The following is a 15,766-nucleotide window of genomic DNA, read 5'->3' on the forward strand; positions in this document are numbered from 1 at the left end:
AAAGGAGTCTGTAATCATTACCAAGTTAACCAGGCGACGGAGGCCATCATGCCTGTCGAAGAGCTCCAGGACAGCACGGAAGGAGAAGCAAATGGAGAAGAACATGGTAGCATGGCAACAGCCCGAGGCATGGGAGCACTCCATCAACCATAGGGTGTAGTTCACAACATCCGACAGCACATTATGGGGATGCATGCACACCTACAAAGCAAAAGATGTAATAACAGACCTCTCATCTCCCTCTTACTATGGGAATAGACATGTTGCATAGGTGCTTACACTCAGAGCAGCCATCAGTTGCTACATAAGAAGTGAAGTAGTTTCTAATTCAGATGATTTTATCATGAGCAGCAATGAGCACAACCCCTGAATTCTGGACCTAAGGACATGGCTCAAAAGCATGAGTGTGGCTCCAAAGACTTCGCCCAATATAGCCCATAGTGGCTGACTGCACTATGGTCCCACCTCTCTGGATAGAAAGTGGGATTTTAACAAACTGTTTTATTAACCTGTAATCTTTAGTCATACACCATATTTCTTTTTAAAAAAAAATCCAAAAGCCCATTAGTCTGCTAAGGTCAGACAATATGACCTTGTTTCAGATTATTATTTATATTTAATCAAGCACAGAAAACTGTTAGGCAGCTCAAACAAATAGAAATGTTCTTTGACCTGAAGAGCTTACACTTCAATACAAACTAGGAGCTTCAGAAAAGTGGGGCTTGGATCATTGGAAAAGCCTGTTGGCCAGGTTCTCCTTACTAGGTAGGCAGGGGTGTACAGAAACAAGAGGACCCTGAGTGTCAATAACTAGAAATGCTCTAGTTAGATCCAGCTAGCTTGATCTAACTGATCTGTCCCCTGCTGTGTTTTTTCTGGAACCATCCCCCTCTGCTCCCTGCCAGGTATTTGGAGAAACTGGCTAGCACGTCAGAGGACACTGATGTGTTAGATGCCAGTTATCCAGAGATTCTGGTATCCCCCACCACTTTTGGATAATGGTGCTCATTGTGCTATACTGGCAGGAATCCCTCTTTAGCTCCAGGTTAACTGCTCATCATGCAGGAGAACCACAAATCTGTACACTTCTTGCTTACTGGAGTTGGCATCAAACAGAATAGAAGTAAACAGAAATTCAGGGAGGCCCAGACACTAAGGAGATTAAAAGGCAGAAGTGTAGTTTCATATGTTAACTACGAGTTTAGTTGCTACTGTCCTTAGTTGAAAAAGAGAACGTAATAAATTAAGATGATGCGGCCAGGAACCACATTCAGCCTACAGTCACTCTAAAAGTGTTGTGGAGCTAAATGCAGGGTACCACCAAAATCTGTCTAAAGGGGGCTCAAAGATGGTAATCACAATCAGAGTGTTAAATGAAGGATATGATCTTTGGTCAAGTCTCTGAACCACACACCCTTTTGAAACCAGCACAGCAGTACCCCAATTTGGTACCTACCAGAACACAGAGTCTCCTAGAAAAAACACTAGCAAGGCCCCTTGCTCCAGGAGCTACAGTGGGAACAACTTCAGTTACTGTGCAGTCATTGCACAAAACTACATTTGTAGCATCCATTCTATAACATACTATTTAAAGCAATTTTAAAACATACAAAAACTGGAGGGAAGTTATGAGAATCTGCTAACAATTTGACAGGAGGAGACAAGGACAAACTTCCTAGTGGCGATACAAGACAAAATTTCAGGTAGGAAAATAAGTCTCCTTAGCTACTCTGTTCATAGCTTCATAGATCTGATGGCCAGAAAGGACCATTCGGATCACCGTGTCTGACCTCCTGCATAACAAAAGGCAATGTTGCTGTCCATGCTGTCACAGAATCAGAGAATTGTAGGGCTGGAAGAGACCTTGAGAGGTCACAAGTTTAGCACACTATGCTGTGGCAGAAGCAGATAAACCTAGGCCATCCCTGACAGGTGTTTGTCAAACCTATTCTTAAAAGCCTCCATTGATGGGAATTCCACAACCTTTCTTTGGCCTGGTCTACAAAGCCGGCAAAATTCGCTGGCAGTCGACGGGCGTTATGCAAGCTTCGCAGAGTAGCTTGCATAACTCCTGTTGACTTCAAAACTTCTGTCTGGTGTGCGGTCCCCACTGCGCTGCGCCGATGGGAAATGTGCACCGGTCGAGGCAGCACTATGCTTTTTGGGGCAGTGGTTTTATTAAATCAACTTCCAGATCAATTAAGCATGTCTTCACTACTGCTCAATCAAACCAGAAAAAAAATCAACCTAACAGTGACGAATTTGCAGCCGTCAGTGTAGACATAGCCTTTGAAGCCTATTCCAGAGCTTAACTACCCTTACAGTTAGAAAGTTTTTTCTAATATCTAATGGCACTCTCCCTTGCTGCAGATCAAGCCCATTACATCTTGTCCTATCTTCAGTGGACATGAAGAACAGTTGATCACTGACCTTTTTATAGTAGTCCTTAATATATTTGAAGACTGTTATCAAGTCCCTCCCCGGCCTCCTCGTCTTCTTTTCTCAAGATTAAACATGCCCAGTTTTTTTAAACCATTCCTCACAGATCTGGTTGTCCAAAGCTTTTATCATTTTTTTTAATCTCCTCTAGACTCTCTCCACTTTATCTACATTTTTCCTAAAGTGTGGTGCCTGGAATTGGACAAAGTACTCCAGCTCAGCAGTGCCAAGCAGAGAGGGACAATCACCTCCGTTGTCTTACATGCAACACTCCTGTTATGTTGCATGCACCCCAGAATGATATTAGCCTTTTTTGCAACTGCATCACATTGCTGATTTGTATTCAATTTGTGATGCACTATAACCCTCAGATCCTTTTCAGCAGTACTACCTAGCCTAAAACCATTTTCTATTTGTGCATTTGATTTTTCTTTCCTAAGCATTGCACTTTGCAGTTGTTTTTACTGAATTTCACCTTGTTGATTTCAGACCAATTCTCTGATTTGCACATTTTGAATTCTAATCCCATTCTCCAAAGTGCTTGCAATCACTCCCAGCTTGGTGTCATCAGAAAATTTTATAAACACACTCTCCACTCTGTTATCCAAGTCATTAATTAAAATAATGACCCCAGTGGGATCCCACTAGATGTGCCCTCCCAGTCTGACAATGAAGAATTGCAGCAGGTGAAATATACAGTATATACAGTGAAGTGTGAATGGCCTCATGAAGTTTCACTGCTTGTTTTGGAGCCTCCCTCTGGACCATGCAATACAGCAGTCACCTGAACTTGAATCTTACGTGGAAAAGCAATCCCAGCAAATCAGTAGCCATGAATTCATAGATTTTAAAGGCCAGAAGGAAGCAATATGATCATATGACCTCCTACAGAACACAGACAACAAAATTGGGGAAGAGGGATTGGCAAATTTCCTGTGATTTTATGTTCTCATTTTTGTAAGTGGGGCACCCTCTCAGAGCCCTAAAGGCAGAATTAATTCTGCGATTCCCCCAGTTACACTCCCTGGAAGCAGATGCACACCCCCATATTTAAAAAAGCCAGTCACACACCCTATCAGTGGTACTGTACATATTCCATCACTTCACTCCTCCTCTATACAGACCATGGACTCGAAACAGTAGCTGGCTCTTCAGCTTGACCTTTGAACTATTCATTCACTGTTTGAACCCACCATGAATCACTACAACCCTAGTAAGGGAATCTCTCTTACCCTCTCCATGGCATCCTGGTTGTAGGATAGATAATATAAGCACATGGAGACCCCTGTAGCTGCCATAGAAGGACGAGGAATCTCTAGCAGCTTCTGCACTCCTCCATGAGCAACAAACTCCGTAGCAAACTTGTTGTGGAGCAGTAACGATGCCAAATGCTAAGAAAAGAAAGCAGGTTAGTGTGGGATTCACCAAACTTCTCTCAGTGCTCACCAACACAAGAGAAAGATCCTGCCCTGCTACTTGTGCAGGGAAGTAGCAGAGAAATGCGGTTCCCTACTTCCTGTTCTCCCCACCATCATGGGCAGCAGAATGTAGAATTTAACCTACGTCAACACCTTTATAATTACCTCATATGGTTTTATATCAATTATATTAACAGATCGGTATATCTATCAAAAATCCCATGCTTTTGAGAAGTTATTCTGCCTTAATACTGCTGAGGTTACTGTTAAGGTTTTACGTTCAAGTACAAGTCCATGAAGGTGGAGTACATACTGGATTGTGGCATATGTTGGAGATGAAAGTGAAAGCTTTATGGAGTGTTGGGATGCATTAGTGATAGCCTGGTAGGCAATATGAAGGTGGAAAGAATTGCACAAGTCTATCCTCTTATTTCCTTGTTTTTAAGGGTGTGGGTGGATGGGGTGTTGATGCAACACTAGCTGTCATTAAATGTAGTTCTTGTCCCTTAATTACTTAATTGGGGTGGTGGGGTTAAAAATACAGCTTTGGTGCAGGCATTCCTTGACTGCCTTCTAAGTTGGGGTTCACGACCTCAGTCAATAGAGGAGTGTAGAAATTTGAACTCCTGGTCTCCTCTTTCCCAGCACAGGCTACAGGAGTATTTGGTAAGACTCACTCTCGTGTGTTTTTTTGTCCCCAGATGTGAGCAAAGGCATTCATGCCACAGCAAGTTTGTCATCAAATTCAGTGAGTTTGGTGTAGCACACAAATTTTCATTTATAGCTAAAAAGTTATAAAATTCTCTACAGACAAACATGATCTGTGTTTAACTGGATATTTGCACAATCAGCATATGTGGAAAAACAACACGAACAAAGGACAGAGCCCAGAGTATTTTAGATTTCTTGCAAAAGGGATACAAAGAAAAGTGAGATAATCCAGTAAAAATTACCAAACGAGTGTGTTGTTCTGGGTTTTTTAAAATAACTTTTAGTATTCTCTCTGTATCAATTTATTTTTCATCCAACTACCATGAAAAATTTAAATACTACTCAAAGTCTATATATACACTAGGTTCTGCCATTTAAATTCGGGGGTTTTTTTTTTATTGTTTGTTTTTTTAAGAAAATGAAGGTTGAAAACTCTTGCTAAAACTGGTATCTGTAACACAACCTTAACTGTGGAACAACTATTACTTCTCCACCATATCTACCACTTAACGTAAAATAAGAAGTTACTTAGGACATCACTAGTCCAATGATGCAACAATAAAGCTTCTAAGCAGGAGGTACTTAAGCCACTACAGAGCGAGGAAGCATCTGATTCAAACTGATTCCCTTTCCAATTCCAGGTCAGCCTGCAGGACGTTCAGGTCCCATCTAGTGAAGGAGATGAGCATTCATCTCAGATGCCTTTGAGCCTGCAGAGCAAATAGCTGGTTCAATGCACCACATTTCAACACACAACTTTTTTGCACTACTAGAGTAATTTACCTTGAGAGCTTCGAAGGTGAGCAGCACATCGTTGGTCCGTTTCAGGTCAATATAAAACATCATCAGCTCTCTTGATCCAAGTTGCATGAAGATGGGCAGCAGCTGAGAACAGTGAGAATTGAGAGATTTGTTCAATGTTTCATAGCATTTAAAGGTCTGTTTTATTTTTTACTCTTTTCCCAAACCCCCAATTTTCCCCTATTAGAGGATACCTGTTATGAGAGGTCAGAGGTACCAAGCTCCATCCATAGGAAGCAATAAAGGTTAATAGACCTCTTGTAATACATCTGCTGACTGCAGCAAGGTGCATGACAGCTGCCACACGGAAATCTCAAGACACTCCTTCAGTAAGAATATGGCATGTCCACACAGGGAACACCATGGCGATAGGTTCCATTTTCCATCTGAGCAAAGACAACTACCCAACTGAACAAAAAAAAACAGAAGAGCAGGGCAACAAAACCAAAAACCCTTCATATAATTCTATGTGTAACAGCTTTAGAGTATTGACTCAAATGTTTATATCCTATTATTGCCGACAGACTGCACGCCATTCAGCATGCAGCAATATTTGGGGATAATTATTCCACTCCTGTGGTTTCTTTGGCTCTCTCAAAAGCAAAGAGTGCACACACACAAGTAAAGTATGCCATAAAGTAGTTTTGGGTTGCTGGATCCCATCTCAGACCAAGTTAATCAAGGGAAGTTTTCTAAGCAAAGATACAGCCTCTTCGCAGCCTTGTGCTAAATTGGGGCTTCTTGGTGAAAGTGATATGGTCCCTGCTATTGTGCCAGATATATAACAATATCATATAGCTCCTTTTTCCAATTTTTAAAAGAAACTATGCAGCATGACTGGAGCTAACTTCCACAAACCAGGATTACTGAAGAGGTCACACAGGGCACTTACTTTAACACTTGAAACATACATTGCATCTTTCCTCAGAGACTCTCCAAAGCACTTTACAAATTTGGATGTTAATCCTCATTTTACAGAAAAGAAAACTTAACATATTTCAAGGTAAGAGACTTACTCTGTCTCACACAACAAATCAGTAAGAGTTAAGAAAAAGAAACAGAACCTGCAGGTCTGATTCCCTAGTGACCTGTTCTATAACCATTAGATAAGACTACCTCTTCATTTCACCTTCATCATTTATGTCTCATATTTTACGTGAACAATTAGTCTGAAAATAATTTATACTTTAAGGATCTGTCATGACCTCTGCCACACTGAGGACACATCCTGGAATAGAACAGTGGCACTCAGATCTTTCCCCCAATACCATACATAGGCTTGGCAGAATTTGATTATGATCTTTTTCTAATTTGGATCATCTAACATTTTTATTTTTTATTTTTATCAATTTTTATTTTGAAAGGGTTTTTATTTTTTAATTTTAAGCTATTTTCATTATTACAGTTGTGGGGGGTAGGGCTGCAATTTGGGTTAGGGCAGTGCTGATAGCAGAGCTGCGGGGGCTTCCTATGCAGCTGAGGGGCCCAAGACTGAGGGCTGCGGTCATTCTTCTGGTGGAGCAGAGATCCCCAGGCAGGACTATGAAGATAAGGATGAGCCCCAAGCAGGGGGAGGTCATCCCACTGCTGAACAATTCCTGCTCAGGGATGGCTCCCACACTCTTCCCTGGTGCGTGAGCAAGTGGGGCCATGACAGCAGGGCTGAAGAGGGCTCCCTTGATGGCCACAGGGCTGGTGACACACTGGATCCCTGCAGGCACAAGGCATGGGGAAGGCTGGGGTCCTGGCACGGTAGAGCAGAGACCCCTAGTCAAGGCTGCAAGGAGGTCAGTTGCAGGGGAGGCCACTCCACTGCTGAATGGCTCTAGCCCAGAGACAGCCATTCAGAAGTAGAGTAGCCTCCTCTGTGGCCAGAGACAATGATGACTCCTCCTTGCAGTGTTGGCCAGAGGTCTCTGCTCTGCTGGGCAAGGATCACAGTCTTCCCCGCACCTGGTGCCTACAGAGAATGGGTGTCACTGGCTCCACACACTCATGCACTAGCCAGAAGCGTGGGAGCTGTTTCAGGCAGGAATTATTCAGCAGCAAGGTGCTGGGGGCTCATCCTCCTCCTTGTAGTCTTAGCCAGGGATCTCTGCTCTGTCACACCAGGATAGCAGCCTCTCCCCACATCTTGTGCCTGCTGAAATCAGGTGTCACCGGTCCTGAGACAGCGCAGAAAGCCCTCTGTAGCTCCACTATCACAAACATACTCTCTCATTCCTGTAACAGAAGGGCTGCAGACAGCCCCCTGCACTGCCACAGGGCTGGTGACAGCTGACCCCTACAGTCATGCCAACTGTCACAAAGTGATTTGTTTTAATCGATTTCAGTGTGTCAACAGAAATTGACATTCACCAACAATTATCCATTAAAACCAAGTCCTGCCAAGCCTAACCATACAATAGTGTCATCAAAAGAATTAAAGCTCAGTCTGCTTCCTCCCCTCCCCTATATACTCACCTCTTGGTATTCTCCTAATGGGGTCAGGTACTGCAGAATTAATCTCTGCTCTATGGCAGCAGTCAAAGGATAAAGGGTATAGTTGGTGCCAATCACCCATGGGGACATCTCTGACCAGCTGCTGTTGGACAGCTCAACAAACATCCGCTCTGGCTCTGCAGAAGAGAAGCCTAGTTTTTGCTTGGCCTTTCGGAAGCTCTCTCTTTCATGCTGTTTCCCTGATCTGCTTTTCCTAAGTCCCATGTCCTCAGGCTTTGTGGCAGAGTTCACTCGACTGCTGGTCTTGTGGCTTGAATCAAGATGAAAGGAGATGTCCATGTCCCCAGCAACTTCCTCCTGTTGCCCATCTACTGCCATCTCCCCATAGTCCATGTCCACAGCCTCTTCATCCAGAGGCAGCAGAGGCTCCGAAGGCAGTTTCCGAGGACTGGGACGCTTGTTTTCCTGTTTCATGGTCATTTCATTACCCTGCAGTTCCCGTAACCGTCGAAGCACCAAAGCCACCTGTCACACAAAGAAGCAAGTCAGAGTGCATCCCCTGACTTTATGCAGCAACCAAATAGTGCATCCAGCCTGCTCCAGCCAAAGATTGGCCATTAAAAAAGCCACCAGAGTTGTAAGTCTTCACACTGTTACCATACATCCACCTCTTTAGCATAAGGCATCATGCATACTGTGGTCTGCATTGGGCCAAAAATAATCTGCCTTCAACATTGAAACCTGAGGAATTCTAATGAAGCAAAAGGGAAGGTACTTCTAGCCATAATGGTTTTCTGTATGAATAAGGCCAAAAATACCCAACATCCTTATGGCTGACAAAGAGGTGTGGCCTGGTAGTTCCAATTAAGAGCAGACATGCTATATCCAGAATACATATGCTAGAAGGATCACTTGCATCCCCTGTGCAGTTTCTCGACCGCCTCAGTCTGTGGCAAGCGCAGCAGTAGTTACTTGACTGAAGTTCTAAAAAACCCACAAGCCCCAGTTTCACCTCAGTTATGCAAGAATGAAATTTAATCCTGCTCATACATTGATGCATCATATTCAAGAGCTAATTTCACCTGTCCCATACTGTTCTAAATGTATGCCACTTATGTGTTGATGACTTACATAAGGCATCACAAAACTAAAGTGATAAGAGGCTTCATATAAAAAAAAATTTATTTCACGTTAAGTTGTTTCTTTGTTCTTCTGCCTTTCATTTTAAAGCATGTACCCTCTATGTGAGCCATAGCATGTGATAGCTACGGACTTTGAGTGGAGTGTTCAAAAGCCCTTAAGAGGACTAAGAGCACAACTCCCATTGACAGTCAATGGTACTTGTGTTATTAGTTCCCATAGGCACTTTTGAAAATGCCACCCATAGGACACAAGAAATTGGGTCACAAAATAGGCCATCCAAAACATGCCTTTGGGGAGGAGGGGAATGAAATAAAAGGCGTTTACCGCTGCAGTTTTGCTATTAGAGCCACTGAAGAGTGCATAAAATAGTGTTTTATAAATGTCAGCAGCCCCAGCAAACAAAAAATGTTTTATAGTTTATGCCCTCCTCCCAAAAAGAAAAGCATCTTATGTGGACATTACCAGTTGCGAGTTCTCATCCCTGTAGTTGGCAGCAATATCTTGGTTTTCCATAGCACCTCCTAGCAACCCAGTTGCATACGTTCTCAATGGTTGATCTGCCTCTCGTGCCCATTTAAAAAGATTTTCAACTATGCCTTCCTAAAGTAAAACAAAAAAACCATTCAGAATGACATACTAAATTTTCCTCCTGGCCCCTCCCCATTCCCCTATCAACGGTGTTGAGGCACAGTTCTACTTACTCCCCAATATTCATGTTACAAACCAACAATTTACATCACATGTTTTGGATCAGGATTTGTATGCGTGCAGAATTCACTTAAGTGTTCATTTGGCTTATTGCCCAGAAAGTACAAGCGCTCTGTAGGTTAACACCGACTATCTGGCCTAATCCTCTTCTCAGTTACATCAGTGTAAACCTGAAGTAATTCCACTGATCTTAGAGGAGTTACTTTGGATTTACACTAATATAATGAAGCAAGATCTGGCCAGTGTGCTTTGCTTCAACAAGATATTTCACTACTCTTTATGGCCAGATTGTGAATCCCTTTACTCACACAAGTAATCCCCTTGGAACCAACAGAATTACTTATGTAAGCAACTGCTCACCAGTTGAAAATAAAGAATTCGCAACCTAGCCCTAAATCCAGAATGATTTGGGGTAACTGACAAGTGTGGAAGCGTACTAGCCATTTCCCCAAGAAAGAGAAGCTATTTTTTAGTAGGAATGTCACCCCAGTTTTGTTTGAACAAAGTATCTGACATATCAGAGCCACTTTTACACACCAGGCGAGACAAACCTCAGTTAAAAAGTGAAAGGTAACAGTGCAAGATCCTGCTTTTCTTCTGATACAATCAATATCACTGACCCCAATGCAGAACACAAAGTTTCATTAGCACCTACCAATATGAGGCTCTGATCCATAATTGGAACCCCCACCCTAGCCACTACCACAATACAAATAATAGAGTAATAATAATTAGGTGCCCGGAAGGTCATATAGTGTTGCAAAGAAATCAGAACCCTGAGTTTATTTACTCTCAGGATTTGAGTAGAACAGATTTTTAAAATGTTGTCTAGTTTTTATTTTAGTAAAATATTCATACACACGTTCTCAATTTTAGTTTTCACATTTTCTTCAGTTATGTTTTAAGAGCATTTAAATTAATCTTTAAAATCCATGAGATGTGAAATATTTCAGCCACTAGAGGGCCATATTATTCCAGGAACAAACAAAATTATCAAATAATGGCAAAAATAAACAACACACAAAGAATACAATGTTACAGAAACAAAATGGAGTGTAGTTTACAGAAAAATCTGTCTGAAAAATTTTATTAAAAAAATTAAATTCACTGAAGGGTTTTGTACCTTTGAAAAACATTCAGATAAAAAATAGTACCCTACTTACGAAGAAATTATTAGTTATTAACACAAGTCTCGTATGGACCAAATGCACAAAGTTCTGACATTTGCTATTGTCAGGACAGATACCAAAGAATTCCTATTAAGTTCAGTCCTATAGAGAGAGAGCAAATGTAGTGGTTTTCCTTTCCAACCTGGCTTAGAGTTACTACTGAGAATTAATTTTAATAGTAAATAATATCACACTTGGTACTTATTCTATCTTTTATAAACATCAATTACTTAACCCTCACCATCTTGGGAGATTGGTATTGTCTTAGTTTTACAGAATGGGCAGAGAAGTGCAACTAACTTGCTATCTCCCATCCATGGCTACACTGAAGAACTGCAGCAGCACACCCCGAAACTGACATGGCTCCCCAGCAAAAACCTAGTGAAGCTGCAGTTATACCAGCAAAAAAGTTCTTATTCCATTCATGGCACTGGTTTAAATTGAGCTTTTTCACTGGTCTCCAGTTGTAGTTGGGTGGGAGGGAGCAGGAGTTTTGCTGGTATAGCTCTTCTGGTACATCTATACCAACAAACCCTTTTAAGTGTAGACAAGGCTTTACTCCTACATCAGGCTGCCTGCAAACATTTTGGCTTATAACAGAGCCCTAGTCCCACAGCACATGTGCACAGGACTTTCTCTGGCTTATCAAACTGGCCCAAGATTCACTGTAGAACCAAATTTTATCCTAAAGAATTTTTTAAGTGTTGCTTCTCCAAAGGGGTAATGGATGAGTAGACACTAGCTGAAATCAAGCCTAAATGAGTGATACCAGTTTGAGGAGGATCAGTCATAGTTTAAGCCCTGAGTGAGTGCAAGTGTTACAAGAACCATAAAATATTGGTATCACTTGAAAAATTTTTTTTTTAAGGGGGACGTATGCCGGGAGTTGCTTGCTTTAACAACCTCAAATACCCTTTGAAAAACAGGGTTGGGAGATAGGAGGCACAGCGATTTTCAAGACAGTCTGAGTAAGTACGTGTATTTAAGTTTAGACCACTAAACAGTAAACTCATAACTATCTTAACTGTAGTAGTGCTACTGCCCCACTATAATGTGTGAGTTCCAAGGAATGAGATTACAAAATATAGAGATTCTTAACAAGATGATTGCTAGCACACTGCTGCATCTTGTTAATGTCCATAGAAGGTATATTCAGAACATTATGGCTGCAAGAGCTCCCAAGACAGATGACTTTTTGGTTCCCGTTCCTCTAATACAGGACTATGCAAGTCAGCCTTCACCACACATTGGCAGCCGGGAAGTGCATGAGTGTTTGATTGGTTTAGCCAAACAACATTACAAATATTAAAGTGCCCTTTTAAAATTAAACATTAATAAAACTGAATAGAGGTAGTGTGCCAGAAACAGCACTTAAAACTTCCATTTGTACAGATATCTCCAAAACCAGCATCGGAACTCCTAGAATGTTGAATACATCAAGCTTACAACCAGATTTACTATACGTGGTACCTTTTCCTGAAAGACAACAGCAGTTTCCAGTCCTGGCATGATGTCCAGAAGGAGTCGGCAGGCAGCAGTATTTAATGGGGGTTCTCTGCTTGTCATCACATAAGCATTCACCAGCTGGGGAAGAAGATCAGGAAAAGGAGTGGCCTGAAATTCACCTCTGACCCAAAACAGTGCAGTGAAATCTTTAGTGACTCCCACAGCTTCACAAAACATGGGAGCAAAGGAGAAGATACCAGTGGTATTGTCAGTATATAAAACCTTGATCTACATATTAGAGAGCACAGCCAATTGCCTGGTAACTTTTCCTCTCTGATGTATCAGAAAAAAAAGTGGAAGGACAACACAACTAATTTTTTTCTCGGCTAAATAAAATTCTCTCTTCTGCACTGCCCACCCTGAACTGATTTGTAAGGCCACAATGCCTGTAAGAAACCACTCTGGCTTGAGGCACAGGAGAGAATAGCTGGCATTTACTTCATTTAGAAAATTCAATGCCCAAGAATTTTTTTCAGTTGTTTGTATTCCTTTTCGCCAATCCTTTATAGTCTGACAACAAGTGATAAGCAAGCAATTTGGAACAGGAGCCACGCATTAATGTGAGTTTTTAGAGGGCCTAGCACAGTACGGCCAATACTAATTCAGGCCTCTGGGTACTACTACAATATAAATATTAAATAGAAGATGTTGTAAGTGCAAAGTGTCAGCAGTGCAGGAAAAGAGCCAATAACTCCTAGCTGTAATCCTCTGCTAAGGCCCCTAGAACTCATTCTTTCCCCCTGCTCCTGTGGCCACCCTAGTAAATAAAAACATCCATAGGCACAGCTTGTAATCAATGGAATTATTGCATGATATGATTTTTAACTAGTATCAAGAGACTGTTTTAATAGTTTACCTGGCAAATCTTGACTAGGCCTGACTCCATTTTTGTTATTTATTCTATATCGAGGTGTGCATGATGGTTTACATTTAGGAAACTTCCTTCCCACCATTTTACCAGAGGGAGGCAAATCACATTTAATCCTGTTTTAAAACCAGTATTTGGAAGAAAAATTCCTAACAGTAGAAAAACTCCAATGTGGACTGGACTAAAAACAAAAAACACAAACACAGGCGAACCAGCCCAGGGCAGATAAAGACAAACCAGTACAGGAGACAGGGGAGTGTCATCACTTGCCAATTATAACTCTCAGGATAAATGCAAAGGGCACACCTACAGCATTCATGAAGTCGTCGTTCTTGAAAAGAATTCTCAGCAGATGGCCCAGCATACACTCTGGATCCGCTCGACCTGACAAGGCAAAAAGAAGGGGCTGAGCTAGTCATTCAGACTTCCTTAGCTGAAGTAACAAAATATTACAACCGAAAAAGAATGGAAGAGCAAAGAAAGGAGAGAGTCCCCTGGTAAACTTGACATCTCTAAATGGCTTATCATCTAGCCAGCTCTAGGTTTCCTGGCCAACAATAAAGTGTAAAACTATGGCAATGCCATAGCAAAACTGGCTGTGGGATACCCCAATTGGCAGGATCAATCTTGCACCAAAGAAGTTTTACACGAGAAATCATGTGAATTAGGACACTTAGTAGTTGAGACAGCATTTTTCCTTCAACATTCCTAGTGCCCAATGGCTATACCTCCCTAAAAAAGTGTCTCCAGCCATTAGGAGCCACTTTCATTTTTGTAACCCTTGAATACTGAAGGGCCAATATTCTTCACAGCTGCAGCGCTGTTCTATGTCTAGCCACTAGAGTAGGGGTTCTCAACCGGTGGTACGCGTACTACCAGTGGTACGCGGATGCCGGCTCGGTGGTACGCGAGGGAAAACCCGCCACCGAATCCCCCTCTCACCGCCGCCTATAAACCCTGCTGCCGCCGATTCCCCCCGCCCTTGCCGCCGCCAACAAACCCTGCCGCCGCCGATTCCCCCCGCCCTTGCCGCCGCCAACAAACCCTGCCGCCGCCGATTCCCCCCGCCCTTGCCGCCGCCAACAAACCCTGCCGCCGCCGTTTCCCCCTCTCTGCCGCCGCTGATAAACCCCTCCTCCGCCGCATCGTCCCCCCCTGCCGCCGCCGATGAGAAAGCTCGCTGCCGCCGAATCGACCCCCTTCCCCCGGCGGGAAACCCTGCCACCGCCGAATCTCTTCCCCCAGCCACCGCTCAAAAAGCTCTCTGCCGCTGAATGAAACCCACCCGTGTCGCGAAACCCATTTGACGCCGCCGGGAAATCTAGCCGCCGCCGAAAGCCCCATCCTGTCTGCCGCTGAAAACTGGGAAACGCCGGTAGGGTTTCGGCGGAGGGCATCGTTCCTTTCACGCAACCCCGCTATTTTACAGAGTCTTACTCAGGTCAGGTACAGTCAGGTGAAGCGGTACTTGACCCAACTGTACCTGACCCGAGTGGTACTCTGTAAAAAAAGGTTGAGAACCGCTGCACTAGAGGGTACATGAGATTCCAATTGCAATCTCTAACCTATTCCAAAAGCTGGAAACCCAGGCCAGATCTACACTTAAAATTTAGGTCAACGCAGCTATGGCGCTCAGGGGTGTGAAAAATAAACACAGCTGTGTGTCATGGCTATGCGAACCTAACCCTCGGTGTAGACACAGGTAGGTCAATGGAAGAATGCTTCTATCAACCTAGCTACCATTTCTCAGGGAGGTGGCTCTATGGGGTTATGCCAGCACAGGTATGGCACTGCAGCTATGCTGCTATCATGTCTGTAGTATAAACATGGCTCATGAAAGAAATCTCCAAATTAGTCCCCATATCAACATTCAGAAATGCCCTTCAGAATTGTGTGTGGAGCCTAGACCTCTTATAAACAGTAAGAAATGCCAGGTCACAAAACTAAAACAAGATTAGTAAGCTGAGCAAGGATGTCAGGACTTAACCTGCATCGGGGACTTTCAGGCTAGTTTTTTGGGTATATTTTAAACATATGAATGACTATTTTTCTCCTGAAACAGAGTGGAGTCTCACACAAGGCATTGGGTTCACCAGGTCTTACCAGGGTGTCTGTCATCAAATGGGTCCGGATCCCCCTTGCGGTATTCTTCAGTCTCCTTCTCAATCAACTCAGACATTCTAGGGAAGGAGTAAAAATAAAATAGACAAGCCACATGCATTTTCTTTCCCCAAAGGACAGCTCCTAAGCAGTCTATTTGCCAAAATACGATAAACAACCCATCAATTCACATTTAAACTGTCCACTGTGAACTACCAGAAGATTCCAGGCATCCACTGGATATACATAAGAGTGAGTGATACAGGAGGCCTGTCCCTCACAAAACCCTGACCATGTATCAATGTTCTGATGCTATGCTAGCATACTGCATTGTAGTAGCTTGACTTTTGGGACTCAGCAAAGAGAAGCAATAGAGAGAAAGCACTTTTTCTTCCTCTGAAAGAGGCAGTGCATCCAGCTGAACTGCTTCAATGCTATCTATAAGGTGAGGAGACAGAGAA

The 15,766-nt window shown here is 42.9% G+C and overlaps 1 protein-coding gene across 3 annotated transcripts in view; it reads right to left on the bottom strand.

Moving 5' to 3' along the window:
- DCAF1 (DDB1 and CUL4 associated factor 1) overlaps positions 1–15,766 on the bottom strand; it is an 82,972-nt gene that overhangs the window by 49,618 nt on the left and 17,588 nt on the right. For all 3 annotated transcript variants that reach the window (XM_067561153.1, XM_067561151.1, XM_067561152.1), the window contains exons 3-10: positions 15,309–15,385; positions 13,516–13,589; positions 12,302–12,415; positions 9,417–9,554; positions 7,833–8,336; positions 5,352–5,453; positions 3,672–3,830; positions 22–201 (exon numbers count right to left, since the gene is read on the bottom strand). In XM_067561153.1, the coding sequence (XP_067417254.1) occupies positions 22–201; positions 3,672–3,830; positions 5,352–5,453; positions 7,833–8,336; positions 9,417–9,554; positions 12,302–12,415; positions 13,516–13,589; positions 15,309–15,385 (1,348 nt within the window). The remainder of the gene's footprint in view (positions 1–21; positions 202–3,671; positions 3,831–5,351; positions 5,454–7,832; positions 8,337–9,416; positions 9,555–12,301; positions 12,416–13,515; positions 13,590–15,308; positions 15,386–15,766) is intronic.

This window comes from Emydura macquarii, unplaced genomic scaffold (genome assembly GCF_026122565.2).
Source record: "Emydura macquarii macquarii isolate MOO-44397 ecotype Brisbane River unplaced genomic scaffold, CSIRO-AGI_Emac_v2 contig_2369, whole genome shotgun sequence".
In the NCBI taxonomy this organism is placed as follows: domain Eukaryota; kingdom Metazoa; phylum Chordata; order Testudines; family Chelidae; genus Emydura; species Emydura macquarii.